Here is a 27837-nt window from a genome sequence, read left to right as displayed (position 1 = left end):
GTCTTTCATCCATTTTGAGTTAATTTTTGTGTATGGGATAAGGTGAGGGTCCAACTTCATTCTTTTGCATGTGGATATTCAGTTTTCTAGCACCATTTGTTGAAAAATAGTGTCCTTTCCACACTGAATGGTCTTAGCACCCTTGTTGAAAATCATCTGACCATGTCTGAGAGGGTTTATTTATGAACTCTATTCCAGTGGTCTGTAGCTCTGTTTTTTATGCCATACTGTTTTGATTACTGTAGTTTTGTAGTAAGTAAGTATTGAAATCAGGATATGTGAGTCCTCTAAATTGGTTATTTTTCAAGATGGTTTTGGCTATTTGAGGTCCCTTGAAATTCCATATGAGGTTTAGGATGAATTTTTCTATTTCTGCAAAAAATAGTATTATTGGGATTTTGGCGGAGATCTGTTATAATAATGTTATTGGGATTTTAGTACAAAACTGTAGATTGCTTTGAGTGGAATTGTCATCTTAATATTGTCATCCAATTCATAAACATGGTATGTTTTTCCATGTATTTATGTCTTCTCTTACTTCTTTGCAGCAAATTTCTTTGTAAATGGAATTATTTTCTTAATTTCCTTTATGGATGTGGGCAACTTTTTAATATCAAGTTTTATGGTTGAAATGTCTGTATGTGGTTACCAATCAAGATTTTTTTAATGGTGATCTCTTAAAATTCTTGAATAGTTTCTGTTGGTAAGAAACCGTTTCACCCAATAAGAGTTAGAATTTTTTAGACTTTTTTTTGTAACCGTTCAAAATTGCAGGAGTTGAAATTAAAATTTAGTAGTTCTTTTTCTCATGACAAATATAATGTCAAAATTTCTTAGGGTAGACAAATTGATTTAGAAATCAAGAAAATGTTTCATATCAACTATTTCAAAATAATGATGAAACAATGTTGCAGTATATTCATACATTTTTTGAGTGATCACCTTGTATGTAGCCTGGCTAGGCATACTACAGGCATACATCAGTTACCAATAGACAGAAATATCTGATATATGTGAAGGCAGAGATTTGGGGCCATCATCTGTAGCCTTCCAGGCTCTCCCTTCCCCCCTTCCTCCAAGCTGTCAGCACCTTTGGCTGTGCACTGTTTTCTTGGACATCTCAAACAAACTCTTCTGGCAGCTTCATGGGACAGTAATATGCTCTGCAGATAGCTAATAAATCTATGTCCAGGAGCTTGAGCAACTCCTTGGCTATGCTCAGTGTCTTACAGAGGAGCAGTGGGTGTGGGATGTAACTCATCAATCGCCTTCTCCAAGGGAGGGGGATGGACACGAGGAGTCCCAAACCAGGTTGCTCACAACCAGAGGTCACGATCCTGGAAGCTCCAGCCATCCCTGGCTGTGCCTGGTTGCCTTGAAGGCTGAAGAGGTCCTCTTTGACTTGACCCATTGAATTCTATTGTCTGTACCCCACCATTTCATTGCATCTTAGTGGGAAGCTCTGTTTAGAAAGGAGAAAAGAAAGACTATGTGTACTTTAGGAAGAAGCAGCAAAAATAAGTGCATCCTGGTTGGTGTAATTCCTATCCACTGATTGATGAGAGTATTCCTAATCTAATGTCGATCAGTACTGGATTCTGCATTGGAAATTAGATGAATGGCTTTGGTTTAATGTGTGAATGGCTTGAAAGGAAGTTGGAAACTTGGATTATTTTTCTACTTCTGCCATTAGCTAACTGTGATCACCTTTACTATGTTTTGCTTTCCACCTTTCTTTGCTCATGCATTTCTCACTGTACTCTGCATTATTGCCTCTCATATATGTATTTCTAATTATAGAATTTGAAGTTATTTCAAACGCCATTTTTTTTCTGCTTGAGTCTCTTCTGATTCCTCCTACCAGATAGTATGTTTCCTTTCTTTGTGAGGAAACATTTGATATTGTAATTTTCCTCTGGTATGGATCATAATTCTTTCTTGGACTATGGTTTATGTCTGTGTTTATCATATTTCATCCTCCTTATTTATAAGGTCTTCTTTGTATATCTTGCATCTTTTAGATTGGTGAACTCGTAATTTATCTGATTTGAGGGTGCAGCAAAATAAATTTTTAAGCAAAAAAATTTTTGTCCACCGTAATTAGCCAGCCCATATAAACTATTTTGCTTAACCCTCTTTCAGGAAGAAACTTGAGAAGTTTGGACTAAAAACGGAAAAGCTGACCTCATTTTCACAGATGGCACACCTGTAGTACTTGAAAAAACAGGTTTCAAGTGTGTATTCAATTCTAAAAAAATGTTCCTGCCTTCCATTGCATCATTCAACAGAGAATCTGTGTTGCAAATTTTGAAGTCAGGTTCATGGAATGATGTAATGGAGGAATTGATTGTAACTCAGTGTTCTTGATTGTACCATTAATAACCATCACCAGTTTATTGGTTATTTGAAATATATTAATCCCAAATATGGTGACTTAGTTCATTTTAATATGGCCATGTGACTAGATTGTGGAGACTTACTAGAATAATGGAGCTGCTTCTTCAGATCAAGGCCTTAAAATTTTTTTTTTAAATAAAGAGTTTTGAGAATCAAGGGTTTATTAAAATCCTTAATAAATAAAGATAAATAATAAGTAAAGGGTTGAATGAAGATTCTCATTATGACAAGATGTCTGAATGCATTGGTCTAGAAACTTCGGTGGGAAGGTAATGCTCATTTGTTTAGAGAAGTGCAGGCCTTCCCATTAAAGTACAACAGGAAGACGGAGAAAATGTCACTCAGAGACCATGCTTCTTTCTTTCTCTCTCTTTTCTTTCTTTCTTTCTTTCTTTCTTTCTTTCTTTCTTTCTTTCTTTTTCTTTTTTTTTTTAGATTTTATTTATTTGAGAGACAGAGAAAGACTGGGGGTGGGGGCAGAGGGAGAAGCAGACTCCCCGCTGAGCAGGGAGGACGAGGGGCTCAATCCCAGGACCCTGGGATCATGGGATCATGACCTGAGCCGAAGGCAGATGCCCATCCACTCAACCGACTGAGCCACCCAGGTCAGCCTCATGCTTGTTTCTATTGTAGAACTTCTCTAATAGCAGCAGAAGTGCTGATATTTCATATGGGAAGAAAGGAGTATACAACTTCAGAAAAGAAATCCAGATTTTGGTGTTTTTGAATACTTTTGAATTTCTGTGGTTGTGAATGCAAACCCAAGAGTGTGACTGCATGCCAAGGAAATGCCCTACAGGGTGGCTCAGTTTCAGGGGGATCTGAGGTTCCTGAAAACAAACTGCTCACCAGGGTGTCAGGGCAGTGCTGCCTGATGAGGGTTTGTGGACCAGAGCCACCTGAGACTCAGTCCTTGCTGAGATGAGTCAGAAATCGAAAGAAAACGCTTAGAAACTTTATGGTGTGTTGACAGTATGCTTGTATCTATTGAGTTTAGTAATCAACAATTGGCCTTTTGTATTATGTTTATCTTTTATTTCATTTTCTAGTTAATTCATTCTTATTGTATTGTACAAGTTATTTGTCTGAAACTTAGGGATTAGGGAAAAAAACACAACAAAACAGTTACTTCATCACAGAGAATGTAGAAATCAGTGAGTTAGAGTCTCTGAGAAGGGTGAGGCATCAGGAAATGAATATATGAATCCGAGGATTATCTAGAGGTTTCTGGCTATGTGGTCGACCAAATTCTAGGCAATATGTAGGTCCCCCTGACTCTGTGAAATATACATTCTGTTTTAGAGGTGAAATTTTAAAATACAATGCTGTTTCAGAAAAATTAACAAGGGACAATGCTCCACCACTGTTATCAATTAAAAATACTCACGCTCCCCATCGGAGAATTTTTGATCATGAGCCCAATAGTGCAAAGTCTGGCCACCCTTATTGTACACAGTGCCTTCTTCCATCTGGGAGCTCCTAAAAAATATTTATTAAATTCAGTTGATTTCTCTTAAGAGTTAGCAGAAAGTAGGTAGCTCACTGAATAAAGTCCGGAAAATTAAAGTCACATTGAAAGGTAAAATTTGACAGCTTATTAGCTGTATGGAGGCTTCCCCAAATGGTATCTGCTCTGTTCTGCTTTACTAATCTTCGTGAGCAGAGCTTTGAGGATATATTACTGAGGCACTACTATGAATGTAGAAGGTTTATGAGATCCTAAGTTCCTTGCCGTTGTTCTAATTAGTTGAGGTTTTTAGTAAACTAAATCCTGAGTTTGTTGTGGTTTTAAAAGCTCACAGATTTTTAGTAAGTTCCTTGATATACAAGGTTATGTATGTGGTTTTGTATCACTCTCTTCCAATTGGACTACAGATACTTAAAAAAATTACCCTGAACAATGTATTTTCCAAGTTAATATGCTACAATATCTTCCTTTTACTGCAACACTATACTCAACAAATTTTTAAAATTGGCCAATATAAGAAGAAAATAATCAGCCATATGGAAATAATAGCATTGTGACATATTGTCAACTTTCATGTTAGATTTACAAAGTGGAAATATAATTATGAATAACAAAATAAACACATGTTCTATATAACAGAGTATGCCGTGATGTGCTTTTGACACAATGGAAACAATTGCTAATAAAATAAGGTGTTTTATTTGGAAGAGAGAATTTGTTCTTGGCAGTGGCTTTCCAATTTTGCCAATTTTAAAAGCAACTATGTTGGTGGGTGAGATAGTTATGGAAAAAATATATACAATCTTTATGCTTAGAACATATGCACTGTCAAAGTTTCTTCACGCAAAAGTTAAGCAGGACTCAGATTACTAAAGCTATCTCATTGTAAGGAGGAAGCAGTAGAATATTTTCTTTCCTTGGTTTATCACTTCCATTGGGCAATTTAAGAAATACACATTCTGAATTTCATTTTAAATCCAAATACTGGTTCTGTCTTTATTGATTCTGCAATTATTTTTTATGAAATCTATAGAATATAAATAAATAAGATATATACATAAATGTGTGGAAATAAGTCTGTGGGAAATTTACCATGTATGATGGTTTGTACTACATTTCTTTTAAGTAATGTGCTATATTTTTCATGTGTTCTGTTTTCCAGTTGGGCATACTAGCAAAATCTTTGAAGAGTATGCTCCATTCTATTTTGTTATTTCTTCCTCCCAGAGATTGTAGCACTGTGTTCTGTTTATAGCAAGGATTTGCTGTTGACAGACTGAAAAAGGTCTGAAGATCTACCTTATAATCTATTGATAAGCAGAATTGGAGAATAATACTGGCATGTTTTAAAACATCTTAGTATAAGCATAATATTGTGTTTTATGTTTTTGCAGGAAGATTCTTTGGCAACAGATGATTTCCTTGTGGACTATTTCAATGAATTCCTAAGCCTTCCAGTGAGTGTATTATTATATTCTATAGAATTTATTATCAAAGCAATTATAATCACTGGATTATCTTGTAAGACAAATTTATCAGGGATAGTATTTTTTAGAACTATTAATTAAAGCATTTAAGTAAAGTCTATACCTTTTTATGGAGTTAATCATTTGGGTTTGAATCATATTTAGGAATTATTGAAGAAAGCTGAGTCAGTTGTACCACAATAAAAATGAATGAATGAATGAATGAGTGGATAAGAAAGCTGGAATTTTTCTAACCATTGAAAAGTATTCTGTACAAAAATTAAATAAGTAATAATGAAAGAATAAATGTGGATAAGCTAGAAAAAGAAAGTGTTCTGTACAAAATCGGATGCTGGTGTATTTGATACCATTTCAGGCTTTGAACAGAGGTGAGAAGGACAAAATATCAAAAAAATGATGAAACTACATTTCTTGCCTCTAGGCAATTATTGGCATCCCCTCGGACAGACGTTAAAGTGGAATTTGTGTTTAAGTCAACTAGAATTTTATATCAATAGTAAATAAGATGTAGGTGGATGCCAAATAAAAGATTTGTAGTCTTAGGGAGCAGTGACTGGTAGACTACGTATCAAGGGCGCTGGGAAAAGTGAAAGGGAGGGTGCATAAAACACATTGCTGAGTAAATAAAGTTAATCAGGAATGTCAGATAAAGAAAGACAAGAAAAGGTTTTCATTATTTGTTACGAAAATGCAAAACACTTTTTTCATTAACATGTTTTCCAGGGAAATTTTGGAATATAAAAAATTCACAAGTTATTTTATTTTATTTATTTTATTTTATTTTATTTTATTTTATTTTATTTATTCTTAAAGATTTATTCATGTACTTAAGAGAGAGAGAAAGAGCGTGCAAGCGGGAGGAGGGGCAGAGGGAGAAAGAGGGAGAGGGAGAATCCTGAAGCATATTCCCCGCTGAGCATGGAGCCCGACGTGGGGTTTGACTCCAGGACCCCGAGATCATGACCTGAGCAGAAATCAAGAGTCGGACGCTCAACTGACTAAGCCACTCAGGTGCCCCCCAAGTAATTTTAAAGGGAGTGGGCCATAATATGTTAAGCCTCTTAAAGCCTAGCCACTGAAAATGTCTTTTGAAGGGGATGCACTTTCTTGCCTAGATTAGTTTTTGTATGTATGTATGTATCTAGGCATGCGTGTTTGTTGTTTTGTCTTACTTTCCTGTTTCCAAAAGAATTTCTGTTCTCTCTTCCTTTTGGCCAAGCTAGGCCTCTGCAACCATTATGGAGGTTAGGCTGAGACACCAAACACCTCTCCCTTTCAGCAACAGGCCTGAGTGATATTATAGGATACCTGATGGGTTCTTGTTTGGTCTGATTTTTCAACTTTCATCATCCAGTTGTATATTATAAAAACCCCAGCAGTATCGCAAAACTGTCAGAATTTTGTTCTTCCAGATTATGTGGTCTTTCCTCTAGGCTCTGTATTCTCCATTCTTCTGCCAATTCTTGTGACATTTTAAAGAGAAAAATCTCTATATTGGGTCTGATTTCAGCTTCTCAAGATTTATATTTCATTGTCTCAAGATTTGCGATTATCTTGACTTTTACTTGCTCCAGAACATAAATTCCCCTACCTTTTTTTTTTGAATCTATTTTAAATTATAGAACTGATGTAACAAAACTAGAGAAAATTTATCTTAAATGTGAAAAAAAAAATTCAGCCATAGTCCTGCCATCTAGTCAGGACTGATTTATCATTTTTGTGTGATCCCTTTCAGGGTTTCGATGAGATGACAGAGTGTCTCTTCAGTCATGGATTTATCCCACCCCAGCAGACCCCTGCAGTTTCACCCTCATATGTCCCCTGCAGCCCACCTGGGCCATTTCTCCCCTGTTTTCTGTCTCTCCAAATCCTTCTGCTTTTCATCCTCCACCACCCCCCGCCCCCGCACCCTGGCCATCTCTCATTCCTTTGCATCTGCATGTGGTACCATGCAGTCTACCCATTAACTACCCATGCTTCAAGCCACAAGATGGGAGAAGGGGAAATATGGTCACAGGTTTCCAAAAAAGAATTTGGGGACGGGGGAGGAAGAATGATGGATTCTCAAACTAAGTTCTGGGCGAGTCTAGAACCGATTAGTAATGTTTGGTTTATAAGCACTTGACTAAGAGTTAGAAGCCAGCCTAGGTTTGCGGAGAATGAGTGTGCCAAACTGATCTCTCTTTTTTGGAATACTGTGGACTGGCATTTTAGGGAACCATAAATTTAATGTATTATGGATTCCGTAAAGCATAATAATAACAACGACAGCCACGATAATAATACAAATAAATGGAACCATCTTATCCCCTGGTCTTTGTTTCCTGTGCCTCTTCTTGTTGTTAATAGCTTCCCAGCCTAACTGGCCCTCTTCATGTTTCTCAATATGCCAAGCGTCCTCAGGGCCCTCCAGGCTGGGGTGCTCTTCCCTGAGATACTTGTATCACCTTCTCCCTGATTTAAGTCACTTCCGTTCAGGAAATCTTTCCTCCCAACCCTAGCTAAAATAATACATGCTCCACTTATGCTGCTTTATTTGTCTCCAAACTCCTTATCATTTTCTGTGAAATGAGTTTTCAAATATTTGAACAGATTCTTTAACTATAATCAGTAGGGGTTGACTCTTAATAGCCTACAGATTGAAGTCCCCATTCCTTAGTGTGGAGTTCAAGATCTCACCTTCCTGGTTTCACCTCTAGCTCCATACTGCCTGCGTCACCTGCACGAACTTTCCTGCCTCACCCAAGTTCTCTCCCCCCGCCCCCCATGACCACACCTATTCTTCCTGCCCTCACCGCTCAGTGTAATGGTTGGGAACAGGAATGAGGCAGAACTGTGTTTGAGTCTAGCTTCTCAGTTTACTACCCACGTGATCTTAGACACATTTTTTAATTTCTGAGTTCCTTGGTTTCTGTCTCTGTGAAAACAATGTAACGATCTTATAAGGTTATAATGAAACAAGGTAATGTTTAAGTGCCTGGCCCAGAATTAGTGTTTCTCTTTCTTTTTCCTTCACTAACCAGACCATCCCATCTTCTATTGCTGAAACACGAGGGGCAGTCATTCCTGAATTAGACTGCTGTATCATTGTCAATCTAGAGAATAATCTTCTGTTCCACACAAATCTGTCATTGGCTTTGACTTTTCACATTATTTTTATCAGGTTCTTGGATGGAACATTGCAAGTGTTATTCCAGTTTAAGGTCAAGCTAGTAAGTGACAGGGTCCACCCAGGTCCACATGACTCAAAAACTCTTACTACCCTGTAATGACTATAGAACTGACAGCAGAGGAATAAACCAATAGTCTGAATAACAGAATCTGGTCTCGTTTTTATTGTGGTAATCTGAAATGGTCTAAAACAAACCTAATGTGTTTTTAGGGTGCATTAACAGAAGTATAGTTAAAATCAAGAAAAATATTAGTCAGGAGCATAGAAGGCACTCAATCAATGTTTTTTTGAATTGTATTGAGTTGTCAGACCACAGTTGGAATATTGTGTTCCATTCTTGGTGCCCCAGGTTAAGAGTTGCTCTGCCAAACCAGACTCGGGGAGACACAGCCAATGAACACTCTCGAAACCACGTCAGATGAGGAAGGGTTGAAAGAAGTATGGGTGTTGAACCTGGTTGGGGAATGGGTAGAAGGGTTGGAACGGACCAGCTTTTTCCAAATATTTCAAGATCTGATTGAGGAAGAGAAGTTAACATGTTCTGTGAAGCTAGAAGGCAGAACCAGGGCCAGCATTTATGAGGACATTGATTTTTTCCTAGAAGGAAGATGTTTGAGGTGTGCTTTCTAACAGTAGAACAGAACAATAGGGCTGGCGTTGTTCACAGGAGTAAACGTCCTGTGATTGGAGATATTCAGATAGAATGTTCTATGGGGATATATATATCAGGTGGGAGATTAGACTTTTCCAGCTAAAGAAAATTTGATTAATCTCCTTCTCTGTTTATTTTTATCTCAGGAGCTACACTGTAAATTTCCTGGGGCCAAGGCTGGTCCCTTTCTTCTGTATCTTCCAAGGCTTCTTGAGGATGATTCTGTTTTTTATTTCTACATCTTCCATGTAAGACCTTTTTTTTTAAATAAACAAATAAACCTTCTAATCTTCTGCCTCACCTCCTCTACCATATCCACCCCAAAACCCCAACAATCTAAGCCTGAGATAGATAGAGAGTGTAGATATAAACTGTAATATTCTGAATCTAAAAGTCCTTTCAGTCATCTAGATTTCTGAGACTTCTGTCTTCTTCCACATCTGTAGTGACATGCCCAAGGTCCCAGAACTGGATGGTGGCAGAAAAGGGCCTAGGAATCAGGCTTTCTGGCTCCCGCCCTCCTTCTTTCCATTACCCCATTATACCCGTGGGACACATTGTAAGATCCAGAAACTGATGGCTGGTAGCCTGCCTCCATGTTATTTTGATGAGGGGAATCCAGGACAGTTGCTGCTATTATAAATGATTATGGCACTTTCCAAATCCTAACTTTCATAACTTCATTCCGTTTGTTCTCATGCCAGGTTCATATTCAGATATTGTTTTCATTTGGTGTCTGGGAGGTTTTTGTTTTTGTTTTTTTTTTGTTTTTTTTTCTGCTGTCAACTCTTTATGTATAAGTGTTTGCTTATTAAGTTTTCTTCTGTGCTATAGTGTGAAAACATTTTTTTTTTCCTTTTGGTTTTGTTTTGTGTGTTTTATGCTCAGTGACTGTTGTGGGATTGGGTAGATGAGCCCACATACAGTTTTAGATTGGTCCTCTGTGGGTGGTTTAGAATGTTTGTGACATTTATGGTTTGCAGAAGCTGAAGGGGTGGCCCGTTCCATACCCTCCTTGCAAGGATAGGTATGTCATGTGTTTGCCAGACCATGCTTAGCTATGTGCCTTTGGAATTTTACCATAACTTCTTTTTTTGGGACTGATTCTCCACACTTTTTTTCTTTAATCTGTAAACTATTATAATTTCTTGCAGCTTTATGAAGGATTTATATGTTGGATGGATTGTTGGGTAAGCAGAAGGAGAGAGAAAGAAAGAGAGGAGAGATTGGGGAATCTGTGGCATGAAGGGGGGATGCAGGGCTCGGGTCTTCCGCTGCCAAAATTTAAATACTCAGAGTCTGATTTTTAAAGGTGTTGATGGAGTCTAGGTGGTACTGCTTAGTTCAGCGTTTCTACCTCCGGGTGTTTTGATAAGCCTTGTAGCTCAAACATAAAGCACTCAAATTACCTAATGCAACTCCTTTTATTAACTAAGGATATTTCCTATGCATTTTAGGTAGCACACTTTTCCTTCCATCCTGTTGGTGAATGTGTCCAGTAAATAGTTTATATTTAAACATCTAAAATGACAATAAAACTTAGATTGAAAGAAATCATTGGTAACTGCCTTCTTATATTCAAGTAGTCACATGTTTTTCATTCGCTGACTAGGATGCATGTTTAAAATACAGCTTTGGAGCTCAATTAGTAGAGACGGAGTTGGAGCAGAGATGAACATGTATTAAATTAACCCAGTCATTAGTTTTTAATTTAAATACTGTTCAGCTAAATAATTTGGCACCCGGTAAGGTTCAGTGGTGCTCCGCTCGCACTTTAAGCACATCACTAATTATTCACAGGTTTTTTTCCCCCTCCTCTTCTCAAAGAAATGTGGAACCAGCAATTTATTGTGGTAAAAATATTTTCGTGCACTTGCTTTTTCTGCGAAAATATTTTTCGCACATGGATGACTGGTACTACAAAGTTAGCTTTCACCACCTTCAGGTCAATTCGTTTTAGAACATTCGGAAAATGATACCCTTGAAATAAGAAAATTAAGTAAGGGAAAGAGCAGTCTGCAACAGCTTGTGGAGGATTGGGTTTGAGGCTCAGACTAAAGATTTTTTCCTGTCATGTGATTAAAAGCTGAGCGTTCTCTAAATCAGCCTACTCAGCTTTTTCAGGAGAAGGACCGACTTCCTACATCCTTCATTTCTCTCTCCCCTACCTTACATGTGTTTTATTGTCACATACTAAACCAACTGTAGGAGTTCTATGGGCTGAGAAATGGTGAAAACAAAGGATTTGATGTGTGAGAGAGATTTTTTTTTTTAAGCAGACAACAGGACTTTGCATAATAAAGACCAGGGTTCTTTCTTCTGCATACAGAACATAGATGGTCAGCCCCTCCACTTACGTGGATACATGGCAAAGTCTACGTGAAGTAGTGGACAGAGGTGGGCATTGAAGTTTGTCTTGACTGGGATCCTGTCTCTCCCCAGCTGCAAACTCTTCACTGGCTCCCCATTCTCCCAAAGCAATGATTCTCAAACTTGAACATGCATCAGAGTCACCTGAGGGCTTGTTAACACAGGATGCGGGGCCCCCTCAGAGTTTTGGATTATGGGGAGGGCCCTGAGAACTGCGTTTCTAGCAGGGTCCAAGGTGATGCTGATGTTGCTGGTCCAGGCTCCACACTCTGAGAATGGGGGACTGGAGAGGATTAAGTTGAGCGTTATGCATATAATAGAAAGTCCCTGATGAACTTGTCTTCTGCGTTTCTGTCCAGGCTTATACCCTGTGATTCCCCTCTTGAATAGTAAGCTTCAGCAACGTCAAACTGCTTGTAGTTCATCAATATACATGTGTTATTACTCAAAATGAATTATTTGTGCTCTGCAGAGAGAGTGAGGGTGATTTAAAGAGTGAGGATGATTCTGTCTGTTGTACTAATCCATAAACACGTATACTCCAGTCCGTGAGCATCCGATGAGGGTGTGAGACGGAAGATGAGAACCTGCTGTTCCCTCAGGGGTCTCTTCCTGCTTGCCTCTCCTAGTGTAGTCAACTGATCGTGCTGAGGGGGATTCTAGTATTAAACATGCATCTCTTCATATAACATGAGCTTTAAACACAAGCCCACCATTTCATTTGGTTCCTAGCTGAAGAATCCATGACCCATTTCAATACCAGAGGAAAAACCGAGCAGCTTCTTGAGAGGTAGGACAACATTGTACTTTATGGGTATTCTCAAAGATCTCAAGGGGTAATTTTGACTAAATATGATTTCACCTTATGTGCCCACGGTAGGGCTCATTGCTTTGTGGGATGAGTCTTTACTGTCTGTATGTACTTACATATCTTTCTTCTTCTGTTGTTGGATCCACATAACCTGAGGCCAGATCTGTGTCTCGTTCATTTCATTGGGGCTTTGTGGAGAATGCTCTGGATCGGCTCACTTAATGTAGCAGTATATCATCTATCATGATATCTCATTTAGTAAGGATTCAAAAAATACTTATTGAATGAATGAGTAAAATAACAAAGGAACAGTGGAACTGGGTGATCTTATTAGAAAGCAGAAGATATAAACCTGGGACGCCTGGGTGGCTCAGTCGATGAAGCGTCTGCCTTCAGCTCAGGTCATGGTCCCGGGATCCTGGGCAGAGACTCAAGTCGGGCTCCCTGCTCAGCGGAGTACCTGTTTCTTCCTCTCCCTGTGCCTGCCACTCCCCCTGCTTGTGCTCTCTCTCTCAAATACATCTCTCTCTCTCTCTCAAATAAATAAAATCTTGAAAAAAAAAAAAAGACGATAAAGGCTCTTTTTTTCCTGAGAGACAATCATGGACCAATGGAGTATCAAACCTGGAAGGCACCTTGGGATTGTTTAATTAAAATCCATTTTATGATTTAAAAAAATCCCAGAAAAGCAAAGTAATTTTACTCAACATTGCTTCTGTTTAATAATTCTGTTTATCCTTTTCTGGATAGATTCTAGTTTAGCCAAATCCCTTTTAAAGTACAGTAATTAAACTAGATAAAATACTCTGGTGTTACTACTGTGGTCTCTATAGTCAGATTCCCCTTTAGCATTTGCATGTTACACTAATTCAGATTATTTCAGTATTTTGTTGACTCTCTTCATCATAGAGAAAACTGAATGACCATGTATTGTTCCTGCAAGGGCAGAAACAGTGTTTTATTCAGCTTGTATCCTCTTTGCTTCGGACACTGATTGGCACTTGGGCATTCAAAAGTTTCGTTTTTGCTGAAATAAGTGAACTGGGGGAAGCTTTGAATCAATTATTTGCCCCTTTTATAACCTTAGAATCACAGTGTTACGAAGGACCTCCAGAGAGCCACTGGAAATTATGGCTTTTAAAACAGGAAAACACTTACTTCCCTGTGGCAAAGGCCCTATCACATTTCAATTCCACTGAGATAAAACCTTAAGTTTAAAAATTGTAAATATTTTAACATACAGCAACATCTCTTTAAAAAAAAAATAGGGTCTTTTCATGTCATTTAATCATGAACACAATTATAGCTTTCCTTCTGTTGTCTTTTTTTTTTTCCGTAAAGTACTTCTTTTTGTCCAGTTTCTCTCCTCACTTTCATGTGCTTCTGTCCTTGAGCTCTCCTTCCTCAGGATGGACAGACCCTGCCTCTTTTCCGACTCGACTCACTTCAGAATTCAAGTATTCTGTGCACGTGACTAGCAGGACCTAAGTCACACGGGAAGCCGGACCTGGAAGGGCTCTGGGTGATACAGTTTTTAGGTGTCCGGATTCTGCGTTGCAGGAGGTGGAAACAGATCCTGAGCGAACGAATCCACAGCATCTACCGACGCCTACTGAAATTCTGGGGCAGCCCTGGTTTAAAGCAGTTTGCCGTTGTGAGCCCAGAATTCTATAGTGAGCTCACTAGGGAACTTGCTGTAAACCCACAGAAGAGATCACTTAACCTTTTTCAGCCGCAGTTTAGCTTTGTGAGTTGAAAATGAAAGCAGTCGCTAACTACCTGCCTTAAAGCCCGCCCTTGCCCCTGTGTGTGTGCTGGGGACAGTAACCCATCCAAGAGAGTGAGTCATTACCACATGGAAGCCTGGCTCCTATGGCCGCAGCACTGCGGTCACAGCCAGCCTCCCCAGAGTGTGGTGATGGCTCTGCTTGTGGGATGTGAGCTTGCTGCCTCACCAACTCAAGAGCCAGCAAACAACACTCCAGACTGCTACCTGGAGAATCTTCCTAAAACCCAAATCAGGTTATGTTACTCCCCACTTTAGGATTTTCCCATCCCGTACTGTTTCCCAAAGGATCAAGATAAGCCTATGCTTCTTAAAATGCCATGCGTAGCCTTCCGTGATCTGGTCCTATCTACCTCATCTACCTCAGGTCTTTCCTCTGTTCCTTAAACTGTTTCCATGATGAATTAGTCTAGTTATATTCTCACTGCATGGAACTGCTTAAAATGACCCGTGTGCACCAGGCTCCTTCATGCCTCTGTGTCTTTACTGGTAAAACACCTTGGTGTGAATCCCAGTTCCACTAACTGTGTAGGGTTACTGCTTAGCACAGTGCCTGGCCTAGAGAAGGTGGTGACTGCAGGCTAGTTTTCTCAGAGGTGCGGCAATATGATGGTAAAGAAGGGGAAATGCGCTGTCTTTGGGACCAGATGCACCTGTTTTGATAGCCCTGATCTAGCACTTTATAGCTCTGAATCCATGACCCATCATATAACTATCCTGAGAGTCCACTTTCCATAAAGACTGCTCTCAGGAATGTGGAAGGATTCAAGATAGTGCATTTGAAGTGTCTGGCACATAGGGTAGATGTGAACAGTAGCTCTTGTCACTCCTATTATTTCTACCAACTATACGGTGACTATTTACTACTAAGTAACTTTGGCTCCTGAAGGGCTCAGAGTGTCACAGTCCCTCTAATTTTTTTTTTAACTGGTGCATTATGGTTTTTTTTTTTTAGTGCTTTTATTTATTTTTTTATATTTAAGATTTTATTATTTTTTGTAGTGTTATAGTTTTTTTCTTATAATAATTTTTATTTTGTTATGTTAGTCACCATACAGTATATCCTTAGTTTCTGATGTAAAGTTCCATGATTCATTATTTGCGTATAACACCCGGTGCACCATGCAACATGTGCCCTCCTTAATACCCATCACTGGCCTATCCCAGTGCCCCACCCCCCTCCCCTATGAACAAATAAAGTATTTCCTGCAACTCAAGTTAAAAAACATAATGCTCCATATATACAATGGAATATTACTCAGCTATGGAGCATTATGTTTTTTAACTTGAGTAGCAGGAAATACTTTATTTGTTCATAGAACCAACTAATTGGCATTATTTGCTTTGGATTATCACAGCCTTGTGTTCCTCTGTCTACCAGGTGTGAGGGTAGGAGGCAGAAAAAAGAAAGGAAAACAAATAAAGGCCAAACCTGCTCTCTTGTTCCATGGATACTCAGAACTAGAAGGAATCTTTTCCAGATGGTCTTTTGCCATCGAGTGCACCATTTCCCCCTCCCCAGTTAATATTTTATGTCCATTCTCTACCAAGTTTGATTCAGTTCCTTTCTCCTACCAGTTGAATCTTGTCTCTGTTATCAGTAGACTCATTTATGTTTAGTCTAGTGATAGTATAATTCAGAGATAATATCGGACATTCAGGTAAGTGATGCCTGTGTGAATCTCATGTTTGAAAGATGAATTAAATATGTTTATTGAAGAAAACTTATACACAATTTACTGGTAATTGTTGGATACTTGTCCATTGAGCTATATTTGTCACTTTTGAGGGGGAAATCTTAGCCCTGAGGCCTTTAGGCCTTTAGACTGACATTCATATTGAACTCTATTGTCCGTGCACTTTAAACTCCTAGAAGGGGACGTAATCAGACTTTAGAGATGTGACGTTATCTGACATTAGAAGAAAATATATGTATATGTACATACATATATGGATATTTATACATATGCACATATATATTTCTAACTCCAGTTTTATGACATCCTGCCATTTATTAAATTTTAACTATAGTATATCTAGCAATCTCTTTGTAAAATTGGAAAGAATTGATGCTCTCTGTAGAACAGTTATTGATCCAAGGGGAAGAGCTAGATGTCTTCTACCACCTGGCTAAAAATACATAAGTTAATCTACACCAGTACATAGTTCACAAAAGGTATTCTAAAATAAGTTCATATTCTGAAAAAGGAACCCGATTCTAGATTTGTAGGGCAAAATGGGAAAAGACATAGACAGCCAATCCACTATTTATTTGTTAAGGAGATGGAGGCCCCAAATTGTTTAACGATTTACTCAAAGTCACAGAGCTACTTATTGGCAAGCTGGCATTCAAACTCAAGACTCCAGGCTGTTGTATATTAGCTGACAGACTTTAAATAAAAGTTGGCAGCATTTAGTAATTACTGAGAAAAGCTCAGAAATGTTATTGTCTTTCACTCTCTCTTTTTTTTTTTCCACAGCAAGAGGAATGGTGTTGAAATAGTCTTAAATGAAGAACACATTGTACTTAATTTTATCCTTTTGGGGAAGGGAGACTTTAGCTTTCATGGCTCCTGGGGATGAAAGAGATAACGGGAGTGTTATTTCTTCTTCCTTTACTCATTCTTCCCTAGTAATCCACCCCCTCCTAAGAGAATAACATTGCTTCATAGAGACCAGGTGTGTATTTCTTTCCAGTTCCAAAGAAGCACAGGGATAAGATGTTTATGCAAAGGGAATTTCTGCTGTAATACATCCTTATTTCTTGGCATAAGTACATTGGAAAGGAAGGATTCAGTGGGTTCCCTTATCTGTAGTCAAGAGATTTCCAAGCTCCTAAAGAGGAGAGCTAATGATTAAGTACATAAAACCTTGTGTATGTATATATGCATTTATTAAGTGTCAGGTGTTCTTGGAGACAGTGATTTTCTGGTTTATAAAAATTTAAGATGTGTTTCCACGAATTTATTTTGCAGACCTTTTCAGAGGCAGTTAGATTTAATGTGGATTTTGGAGTTTTTGAAATCGTTAACAATGCCCCACAACTTCTAGAAAAGCAACTGAAAAAAATTCTACAAAACCAACAACCTCGAAATCCCATCTATGATGTTGTAAGGAAAGGAAAGAATGATGTTAAACCTGTTCAGATGAACGCCCTCTATGAAGACGAGAACATTAATATCAACTACAATATCATGGTAAGAAAGTATATTTGAGTTTATATCTTGGTAGGTAAATAAAGCATTAGGTAAGAGACACCTGGGTGGCTCAGTCGTTAAGCGTCTGCCTTCGGCTCAGGGCGTGATCCCAGCGTTCTGGGATCGAGTCCCGCATCAGGCTTCTTTGCTGGGAGCCTGCTTCTTCCTCTCCCACTCCCCCTGCTTGTGTTCCCTCTCTCGCTAGCTGTCTCTATCTCGTCAAATAAATAAATAAAAATCTAAAAAAAAAAAAAGCATTAAATAAGACTAACATGAGGTTCCTTGGGCTTAACTTTCTGAACTGTAACTATATTTATTCAGTTTTATTGTACTCACACACAGTATTTGTTATTCTGTCATCTTATTCATGTCAAATTGCCAGTTTAATTTAGCAATTTTGTTGATGTTAGATTTTCAATATGAAAAGATTCATATAATTTCCTTTGAACATTTAGAATATCAGGTTAATTTGGGGCAGCAGAAATATGTGTATTCTTTATAGTTTAGATGCATTCTAGAAAAAGTGGGTATACAGTGAATTTATTTGGTTTGGGTTCTATCCTAACAAGAAGTTGGAAATTATGATTTCTGAGCCTCAATTTACATGATGTGACTCTGACCTCCTTGGCCTTAAATTCTACTCTCAGCTTCTGGATTTTGTCTCCTTAGCATGAGGTTAAAAAGAACAATAAAAAACCCTAGGTTCTAACCTTAGCTCTTTAACTTACCAGCTCTGTGTTCTTGAACAAGTGATTTTGACGAACCTTATTTTCATCACCTGTCAAATGATGCCTTCGCTACCTACTACTTAGGTTTGTTGTGTGGCTCAACTGAAAATAAAAAGAATGTTTAACCTTTTCCATGGTTTGAAGTGTCTGATGGAACTAGGCTAAAATATGTTCAACACTTACAATATAGCTCTTTTCCAGCCTGAAATTTCTTCAGTGTTTCTTTTATTGAATTCCAATATATTTCTGTCTTTCTTGTTTACTTTCATCAAATTAAATGTATTAATAATAATAATAGTCTTTAAAATACTTTCATAAATAGTAAAAATAAAAAATTATGTTATAGCATTGCTTTGAAGTTTAAACAAGGACATATATTCTGAACTATAAAGCACCATATAAATTGTTACAATATTCATTCATGATAAAAACTCTCAACAAAGTAGGTTTAAAGGGAACATACCTCAACATAATAAAAGCTATATGTGAAAAGCCCACAGCTAACATTATCCTCAGTGGGGAAAAATTGAGAGCTTTTCCTCTCAGATCAGGACTAAGACAAGGACGTCCACTCTTATACCTTTTATTCAACATAGCACTGGAATTCCTAGCCACAGCAATCAGACAAGACAAAGAAATAAAAGGCATCCAGACTGGTAAGGAAGAAGTAAAACTTTCACTAACTGCAGATGCCATGATACTATATGTAAAAAACGTTAAAGACTCTACCAAAAAATTGCTAGAACTAGTAAATAAATTCAGTAAAGTTGTAGAATACAAAATTAGTATACATAAATCTGTTGCATTTCATGCAAAGTCATGCCTAATAAAAACTCATTAAAAAATAAATTGCTTAAACATGTTAAAGGCTACCCAAAATCAATGGTACGTATTATATATGGTGAAATACTCAAACCAAATTAGATCATAAGAAAAGAAAAAGTATATCTTTATTGCTAATTCAAAATTATTTTAAACTTCCTAGACAAAGCTTAAACACAATAAATATAAATAATTACTATCAATTTGCAAGAGTAAGTAAGCTGAATTGTCTTTATTTATAAATTAATAAATGGTTTTTTAAACGGAAATATTACAATAAAATCCAGGAAAATTTGTATGTAAACTTAGCATGTGAGCCATCCTTTCATGAAGTCAAGGACTCCAGAATCCTCAAAATAATTAAAAAAAAAACAAACCTGGACACCAAAATGAAAATATTTCACATGTTAGAAAATGACATAAAGTTAAAAAACAATGATTTAGAAAAAAATTTGCAAGTATGAGGAAATGCATTTTATTTAATTTCTTAGCAATCTTATTCAAGAAAAAGACAAGTAAGCCAGTAAAATAATTGAAGTGATTCAACAAACTATTTACAAGAGAGGAATTAAAATGGAAAATGAGCAAATAAAAAGAAGTTTAATCACACAAATGGTCATAAATACGCAAATTATAAGTATGGCCAGTTACCATTTTTTAAGACATTAAATTGGCCTAGTTTTTTTATTTTTAACTCAATTAGCCAACAAATAGTACATCATTAGTTTCAGAAGTAGAGTTTGATAATTCATTGGTTGTGTATAACACCCAGTCCTCACCACATCATGTGAAATGGGCCTACAATTTTAAAAAATAATAACATCTAGTGTTGGTAGAATATTAATTGCTACAATCTTTGGGAATTAATCTGGCAAAACCGATTAAAATTAAAAGTACTATGACTTATGCCTGGAAAGCCACTTTGGGATTTTTATCCCATACAAATAAATGTGTATGTATAGGAGCTGGTTGCAGCATTGACTTCAGCAGTATAAACATATTATATGTTTATCAACTGAAGAACTATATGACTATTAGAAAGAAGGTGTTTGAGCTATGTCTGTTGTCCTGATTAGATAGATGCACATGTTGTATTGTTCAATGGAAAAGTCAAGTTGTAAATTAAAGTACATCATAGGATTCAGTTTTTATATAAAATAAATCCTACATAAGAGTTCCAAAAAATCTGTTGCATTTCTATACACTAAAAATGAAGTAGCAGAAAAAGAAATTAAGAGAAAAATCCCATTTACGGGGCGCCTGGGTGGCACAGCGGTTGAGCGTCTGCCTTCGGCTCAGGGCGTGATCTCGGCGTTGTGGGATCGAGCCCCACATCAGGCTCCTCCGCTATGAGCCTGCTTCTTCCTCTCCCACTCCCCCTGCTTGTGTTCCCTCTCTCACTGGCTGACTCTGTCTCTGTCAAATAAATAAATAAATAATCTTTAAAAAAAAAAAAAAATCCCATTTACAATTGCACCAAAATAATAAAATACCTAGGAATAAACCTAAGCAAGGAGGTGAAAGATCTGTACTCTGAAAAGTATAAAACATTGATGAAAGAAATTGAAGAAGATACAAATGGGAAGGTATTTCATGCTCATGAAGTGGAAGAACCAATTTTGTTAAAATACCTGTGTTACCCAAAGCAGTCTACAGATTTAATGCAATCCCTCTCAGAATACCAACTGCATTTTTCATAGAACTAGAACAAATAATACAAAAATTTGCGTGGAGCCAACCAAAGATCCTGAATGGCCAAAGCAATCTCAAGAGAGAACAAAGCTGCAGGTATCGCAATCCCAGATTTCAAGAAATGCTACAAAGCTATAGTAATCAAAACACTGTGGTAGTGGCACAAAAATAGACAGATAGATCAATGGACTAGAATAGAGAGCCCGGAAATAAACCCACCTCTGTATGGTCAATCTACGACAAAGGAGGCAAGAATATACAATGAAGAAGTGACGGTCTCTTCAATTATGAGACTGGACCACTTTCTTACACCAAACACAAAGATAAATGCAAAATGGATTAAAAACCTAAATGTGAAATCTGAAACCATAAAACTCCTAGAAGAAAACGTAGACAGTAATTTGGAAACATTTTTCTAGGGATGTCTCCTCAGGCAAGGGAAACAAAAGCAAAATTGAAATACTGGGATTACACCAAAATAAAAAGCTTTTGCACAGCAAAGGAAACCACCATTAAAACAAAAAGGCACCTACTGAATGGGAGAAGATACTTGCAGATGGTATATCCAGTAAGGGGGTAATGTGCACAACTTCACACTAGATAAACAATCTGATTAAAAATTGGGGAGAGGACTCTGGAAAATAGTATCGAGATTCCTCAGAAAATTAAAACAGAACTACCCTATGATGCAGCATTTGCACTAGGTATTTACCCAAAGGATACGGAAGTAATAATTTGAAGGGATACAAGCACCCCGATGTTTATAGCAACATTATCAACAATAGCCAAATTATGGAAAGAGCCCAAATGTCCATTGACTGATGAATGGCTAAAGATGTGCTATACATATATTAGAAAATATGAAAAAATATATATACTAGACTATTATTTAGCCATCAAAATAATGAAATCTTCCATTTGCAACAATGTGGACGGAACTAGAAAATATTATATTAAGCAAAATAAGTCAGTCAGAGAAAGACAAATACCATGTGATTTCACTCATATGTGGAATTTAAGAAACAAAACAAATGGGGGGGTGCCTGGGTGGCTCAGTCGTTAAGCGTCTGCCTTCAGCTCAGGGTGTGATCCCAGGACTCTGGGATCAAGCCCCACATTGGGCTCCCTACTCCACTGGGAGCCTGCTTCTTCCTCTCCCACTCCCCCTGCTTGTGTTCCCTTTCTCGCTGGCTGTCTCTCTGTCAAATAAATAAATAAAATCTTAAAAAAAAAAAAAAAAGAAAACAAATGAGCAGGGAGGGGGGAAAGAGAGGCAAACCAAGAAAAAGATGCTTAACTACAGAGAACAAACTGATGGTTACCAGAGGGGAGGTGGGTGGGAGGATGGGTGACATAGGTGATGGGGATTAATGAGGGCACTTGTGATGAGCACCGGGTGTTGTATGAAAGTATTGAATCACTGAATTCTACACCTGAAACTAATATTACACGGTATGTTAACTAACTGGAATTTAAATGAAAACTTGAAAAAAAATGGGCAGAGGATTTGAACATACATTTTTCCAGAGAAGACAGACAGATGGCCAAAAAACACCTGAAAATTTGCTCAACAGCACTAATCATCAGCGAAATTCAAATCAAAACTACAATGAGGTATCACCTCACACCTGTCAGAATGGCTAGAACCAAAAAGACAAGAAATAATAGGTGTTGGCGAAGATGTGCAGAAAATGGAATCCTCACACACTGTTGGTGGGAAAGAAAATTGGGGCAGTCACTGTGGAAAACATTATGGAGTTTCCTCAAAAAATTAAAAATAGAGGGGCGCCTGGGTGGCTCAGTCATTAAGCGTCTGCCTTCAGCTCAGGGTGTGACCCCTGCGTTCTGGGATTGAGCCCCACATCGGGCTCCTCCACTGGGAGCCTGTTTCTTCCTCTCCCACTCCCCCTGCCTGTGTTCCCTCTCTCGCTGTCTCTCTCTCTGTCAAATAAATAAATAAAATCTTTAAAAAAAATTAAAAATAGAATTACCATATGATTCAGTAATGCCATACTTGGTATTTACCCAAACAAAATGAAAATGCTAATTCAAAAAGATATATGAACCCTTATGTTTATTGCAGCATTATTTACAATAGCCAAGATATGGAAGCAACCCAACTGTCCATGGATAGGTGAATGGATAAAGAAGATGTGATCTACGTGGCTGAATTATTTTCATAAAAAAGAATGAGATCTTTGAGATCTTACCATTTTCAACAACATAAATGGACCTAGAGGGTATAATGCTAAGTGAAATAAGTCAGTCAGAGAAAGACAACTATCATACAAGATTTCACTGGTATGTGGAAGTTAAGAAATAAAATGGACAACAAAAAGAGACAAAAAACAGACTCAACTATAGAGAACAAACTGGTGGTTGCCAGAGGGAAGGGGTTGAGGGGAGGGGTGAAATAAAGAGGATTAAGAGTACTCTTACTGTAGTGAGCACTGAATGATGTATAGAATTGTTGAATCAGTATATTGTACACCTGAAACTAATATAACACTGTATGTTCATTATACTTCATTTTTAAAAAATGGACATAGGATTTGGGTAGACATTTCTCCAGAGAAGATGTACAGATGGCGAAAATTCATACGAGAAGATGCTCAACATTAATCATAAGAGAAATGCAGTCAACATTGGGAGATGGGGTGGGCGAGTTGATGTGGAATGGAGAGTGACTGCTAGTGGATATGAGGTTTTCTGGAAGTTGATGAAATTTTATCTTGGTAATGGTTTGGGATTATACTAAAAACCTTCGGATTATATATTTTAAATGGGTGAATTGTATGGAATGTGAATTATATATCAAAGTTGTTATTTAAAAAGCAGCGTGTATGTATACACACATACACAAATCTCAATTAACTATTTCTATACACCTATTAGAATGAGTAAACTGTGCAACACACATTGACAATACCAAGTGCCAGTCAAGTTGCAGAGAAACCGGAACTCCTACATCGTTGATGAAGAATTCCATTTTGGAAAACAGTTTGGCAGCTGGCTTTCTAGGTTAAACATATGTCATACTACCCATCTATCCTACTTCCACATATTACCAAAGAGAATGAACAGTTCTGTTCACACAAAAACTTGTATGTGAAAGTCTGTAGTTCCTTTATTTATAATCACCAAAAGCTGTAATAAACCCAAATTTCCTTTAAGTGGGGAGTGAATAAACAAACTGTGGTTCATCCATATAGTGGAGTACTACTCACTGAAGAGGAGTGAACTAGTGATCCATCTAGGAACATAGGTCAATCTCATGCATCATGCTAAATGAAGGAAGCTACATACTATATTGATTCCAATTATACGACACTTTGGAGAAGGCAAAATTGTGGAGAACCAATTGGTGGTTGCCAGGGCCTGGGGTTAGAGGGAGTCATTGAATGCAAAGTGGCATGAGGAAGTTTGGAGGACGTTGGAACTATTCTCTATCTTGATTGTAGTCATGGTTATACAGCATAAGTATTTGTTAAAACTTATAGAACTGGTTACTAAAAATGGATGGATTTTTACTGTATGTATTTTTTTTTTTTAGTTTTAAGGATTAAATTTACCTTAGGTAAATAATTTCTGTGTTTTTCATAGGTATTTATTAAGTTGTCATTTTATGTTTGACGAGCTTGTTCTGTATTTTTTTGGTCTTTATATTTTAGTTACTTGTAAACACCTTGAAGGGACATTTTGGCAGTTTGACTAAAGACCATCTTCAATTTTGATTTTATTCCTTTTAAACTTTGCATTCCATTTTTGGGTCAGATAGGTGCCAAGACATTCAAAGGGGGATGACTTATTGGTGAACTGTTCATTAAGGAAATATTAGGCAAATTGATTTTGTATGACGGACTAGTCTTGACAACCTCGTAGTATTATTCCTCAAGGGAGTGTACCGATATTTATACGTGGTCTGGTGTCTTTCTGGGACACATTGAATGCATTGCTAATGAGAATCCAAGAGTCATGTATGGTTGTCAGTGTGTAGCACATATGGAGGCCTGTGTGGAGTTTTCGTGACTATAAGATCCAAGTGTCCTTCATATCTCACTCATAAGCAGTAAGACCATCAACAAGATGCTACCGTTCAGGTTCTGCCTGCTTCCAAAGTTTCTTCTGTGTTTTCATTACCCGGAAGATAGTCTTTGGTCAGGGCCAATGGATGTTTTGGGCTGAACAGAAGGAAACCATTGTTCCCTCAGTTTTCCAGCCTTCGGGAGCCTAATGACTTCATGCCACGTGCAAGCAGTGTGGAGCGCAGGTGCACGCTCCAGAACATCAGCTCCTCAGATGTCGGCAGTACTACTCTGTGAGCCTGTGAGTTCCTCCCTGGAGTCAGCAGTGGTCTGTGTTGACTGATGTTAGTATCACAGCACAACTGTTGCTTTAGCAGGTCATCAGTGGGAGTTACATAAATGCAGACACGCCAGCCTCACTGAGATGTGTGCTTTACTGGTTGTTTGACTTATGCAGCAGCATGTGTTTAACGTTCAAAGTACTGACATTCTTTAGAATTCTGGAAAAAAGTGAATATAAGACAAAAAGAGAATCAATAGTAAATGTTTGAGAATGAAGAGCAACTCAGTAACTCTTCCATGATTTTGTATGGCCCTCACAACCTCAAAATCAAATCTGAACTCCTCAAGGTCATTTAAAAGAAAATTCATCATTAGGCCTGCCTGCTTCTCCAGCTTGCTTCCCTCCTTTCCTCAAATCTCACCTGCGATCTAGTCATACTAGACTTACCTTCGTTTCCTCTCCTGCTCTCCTCTGCACCACGCTAAGTGAGTGGCATGTTCTCTGGGAAACCTTTGCTGGCTTCAGTGCCCAGGTGCCCTCCCACAGAAGGCTGAACTTACAGCATTTACTGCGCTCTACTATTATTACTTATTGAGTTAGCTGTAAGCTCCTTAAAGGCACGGCCTTTCCTTTTCTTTCCCTCCTTCCTTCCTACCTTCCTAAGATTTTATTTATTCACTTGACAGAGCGAGAGAGCAAGCAGAGGGAGGGGCAGACTCACCACTGAGCGGAGCCCGCTGCAGAGCTCCATCCAAGGGCCCTGGGATCATGACCTGAGCCTGAGCCAAGGCAGATGCTTAACCTACTGAGCCACCCAAGTGTCCCAGGGCCTTATCTTTCTTGCTAAGCTGGGTATCCCCAGGATAGTACCTGGGGATGTTAAATATTTAACCATTTTCTAAAATTGGAAGGGCGGGGGTGTGTGGTGACCATTGTGGCCTTATCAAGTGTTCTGGTTAGCTCTTTTTCTGTTTGTGATTATTTTTAACCCATTTTGTGACTGTGCAAATACAAAGAGTGACGTTTTTTCTCATACCTCCTCCTTCAATAAGTTACTTAACTTCTCCGGATTCAGTTTGTTAATCTGTAAAATGGGGCTAATGGTTGATGCAGGTTTGTTGAGAGAAAGAAGTACCAGAAGGCAAGCAATGGCTCCCAGTGTGTGACTCTGAGGTTCTTGTTCTCTCTTGTGCAAACAGAAGGTAGAGGCAGGGCTCCGGGTAATAGCTAGAGGTCATTATTGTTCTAGTGACTAGGCCTTAATTGTCCTGAAAGGTGATTTTCTTTGACTCTTTCTTTTTCACTTGTCCTCTAATAGTGTCTCCGTCGTGAAGAAGGTATTGAGTGGATCAAAAAAGAAAGACTTCCAGCGTTTTTGGAAAGTGATTGTTACTTTGAATACAGGTATTGTAATCCCATCAACAAACCTATTTTTTAATTGCCTGGGTTTTTTTTTTCACCTAAAATCATTTTTTTGTACTTTCTTAATAAAATCATATACTTTTAAACCCACTGCAGTTTGTATCCCACCTGCTACAGAATGCAAGCGGTAGTGCATTTGTAAAAATCACTTAACTTCTCCACAGAGGTCTCACCGAAATAGTACCTAATAAATGTACTTCAGTTGTACTTCTTAGATCATTATGTTTTAAAAATTATCTACTTGTGATTATGGTATTTATGCGTAGTCTGTTAAAAAAGCAAACATAAGCATGTTGGGAAAAAGAATGTCATGGTGGACCAAGTTTTTCTTTTATGTTTCCTGACTTTTAATGTATAAGTACCTAAACATTTTGAAATTTTACTAAAATTTGACCTATACTTAGAACCACCATTTTAAAAATCAAGGTAAAATACATTAAAACTAATTATTATTTAGTAGTTCTGGGAATAAGCCATTAATTTTAGCAGATCCCCAAAGAATCATTGTGCAGAGTGAGGAGATGGACTTGAAAATAAAATAAAATAAAATAAAATAAAATAAAATAAAATAAAATAAAATTTTAGGGGTTTTTCCCTCCCTGAATTCTATCATAGTTGAAACTTATTTCAAGTTTGTATGATTTCTAAAATACAGATTAGCCAAATTGGTCTCACAAGTAAGATGGAGTGGATCAGGCATGAACATCACACTCAGTGCAGATTTTCCCCCCTGGGTCCTGAAGAAACCAGCCAGTCCACCACCACCTGTTTCTGAAGAAGAGAATGTTATCATCATGAAAAAGTTCTACATTTCTCTTGGCGAGGTAAATGTATGAGTGTTTCTTCATGACTTGGCACTGCAAGCAGACTTTTCATTTTAGGGATAGGAATTTCATTTGTACCACTTGAACAGGGGAAATGACTTCAAGTACTTCTAAGGCAGATTTAGCAAAACTTTTTGTGGATTTATGCTGACTCCGTTGCTCTGCACTCTTTCACCCGAAATGTAAACGGTCTTATTATTCTCATGTATACAGAAGAACAAATGCAAGACTGAAGAACATGCTTGGGGTCACCCGGGAAGCAAGGAAGGGTACTTTGAATTATATCCATGGTTTCGTTGTTCCTTCCAAAATTTTCATTATTCAGAGTCTATAATTTTTGTACAAAATGAGGATCAATTGAGTCTGCTCCTCCCTATTGTCAAGATTATTCCTCAGTAGTAAAATTCACGACCCTTTAACTGTTATCAGATAAATTTGTCCTCCGTGAAGAAATGCTGGATTGTGTGAGTGCATTTAAAGAGATCTAACACAGACTCAAATGTGCTTTTGGAGAGTCATGGCGCAGGAAAAACTGTTGTTTGATCTCCGGGGTCTAATTATCAGGTCTTCTTTCTGGGAACATATTTCCTATACACAACGCTGTACAAAACCAGGAATTGCAAATATGTGGCCCATGTGTTGCTGCTCTCCTAGTTTCCATTCATGACAGACATTGCTAATCAATCATGGCAATTTTCCTG

At 37.8% G+C, this 27837-nt stretch overlaps 1 protein-coding gene across 1 annotated transcript in view; it reads left to right on the top strand.

Annotated features, from left to right (window-relative positions):
- The window catches only part of RGS22 (regulator of G protein signaling 22), a 119697-nt gene that overhangs the window by 7239 nt on the left and 84621 nt on the right, over positions 1-27837 (top strand). Inside the window, exons 4-8 of the mRNA XM_040625597.1 lie at positions 1193-1243; positions 5260-5322; positions 17119-17340; positions 26209-26294; positions 26968-27136. Of these exons, the coding sequence (XP_040481531.1) occupies positions 1193-1243; positions 5260-5322; positions 17119-17340; positions 26209-26294; positions 26968-27136 (591 nt within the window). The remainder of the gene's footprint in view (positions 1-1192; positions 1244-5259; positions 5323-17118; positions 17341-26208; positions 26295-26967; positions 27137-27837) is intronic.

Source organism: Ursus maritimus, unplaced genomic scaffold (assembly GCF_017311325.1).
Source record: "Ursus maritimus isolate PB19 unplaced genomic scaffold, ASM1731132v1 scaffold_9, whole genome shotgun sequence".
In the NCBI taxonomy this organism is placed as follows: Eukaryota; Metazoa; Chordata; class Mammalia; order Carnivora; family Ursidae; genus Ursus; species Ursus maritimus.
Note: the sequence above shows the minus strand (reverse complement) of the source record. Positions and strands in the feature narration are given on the sequence as shown.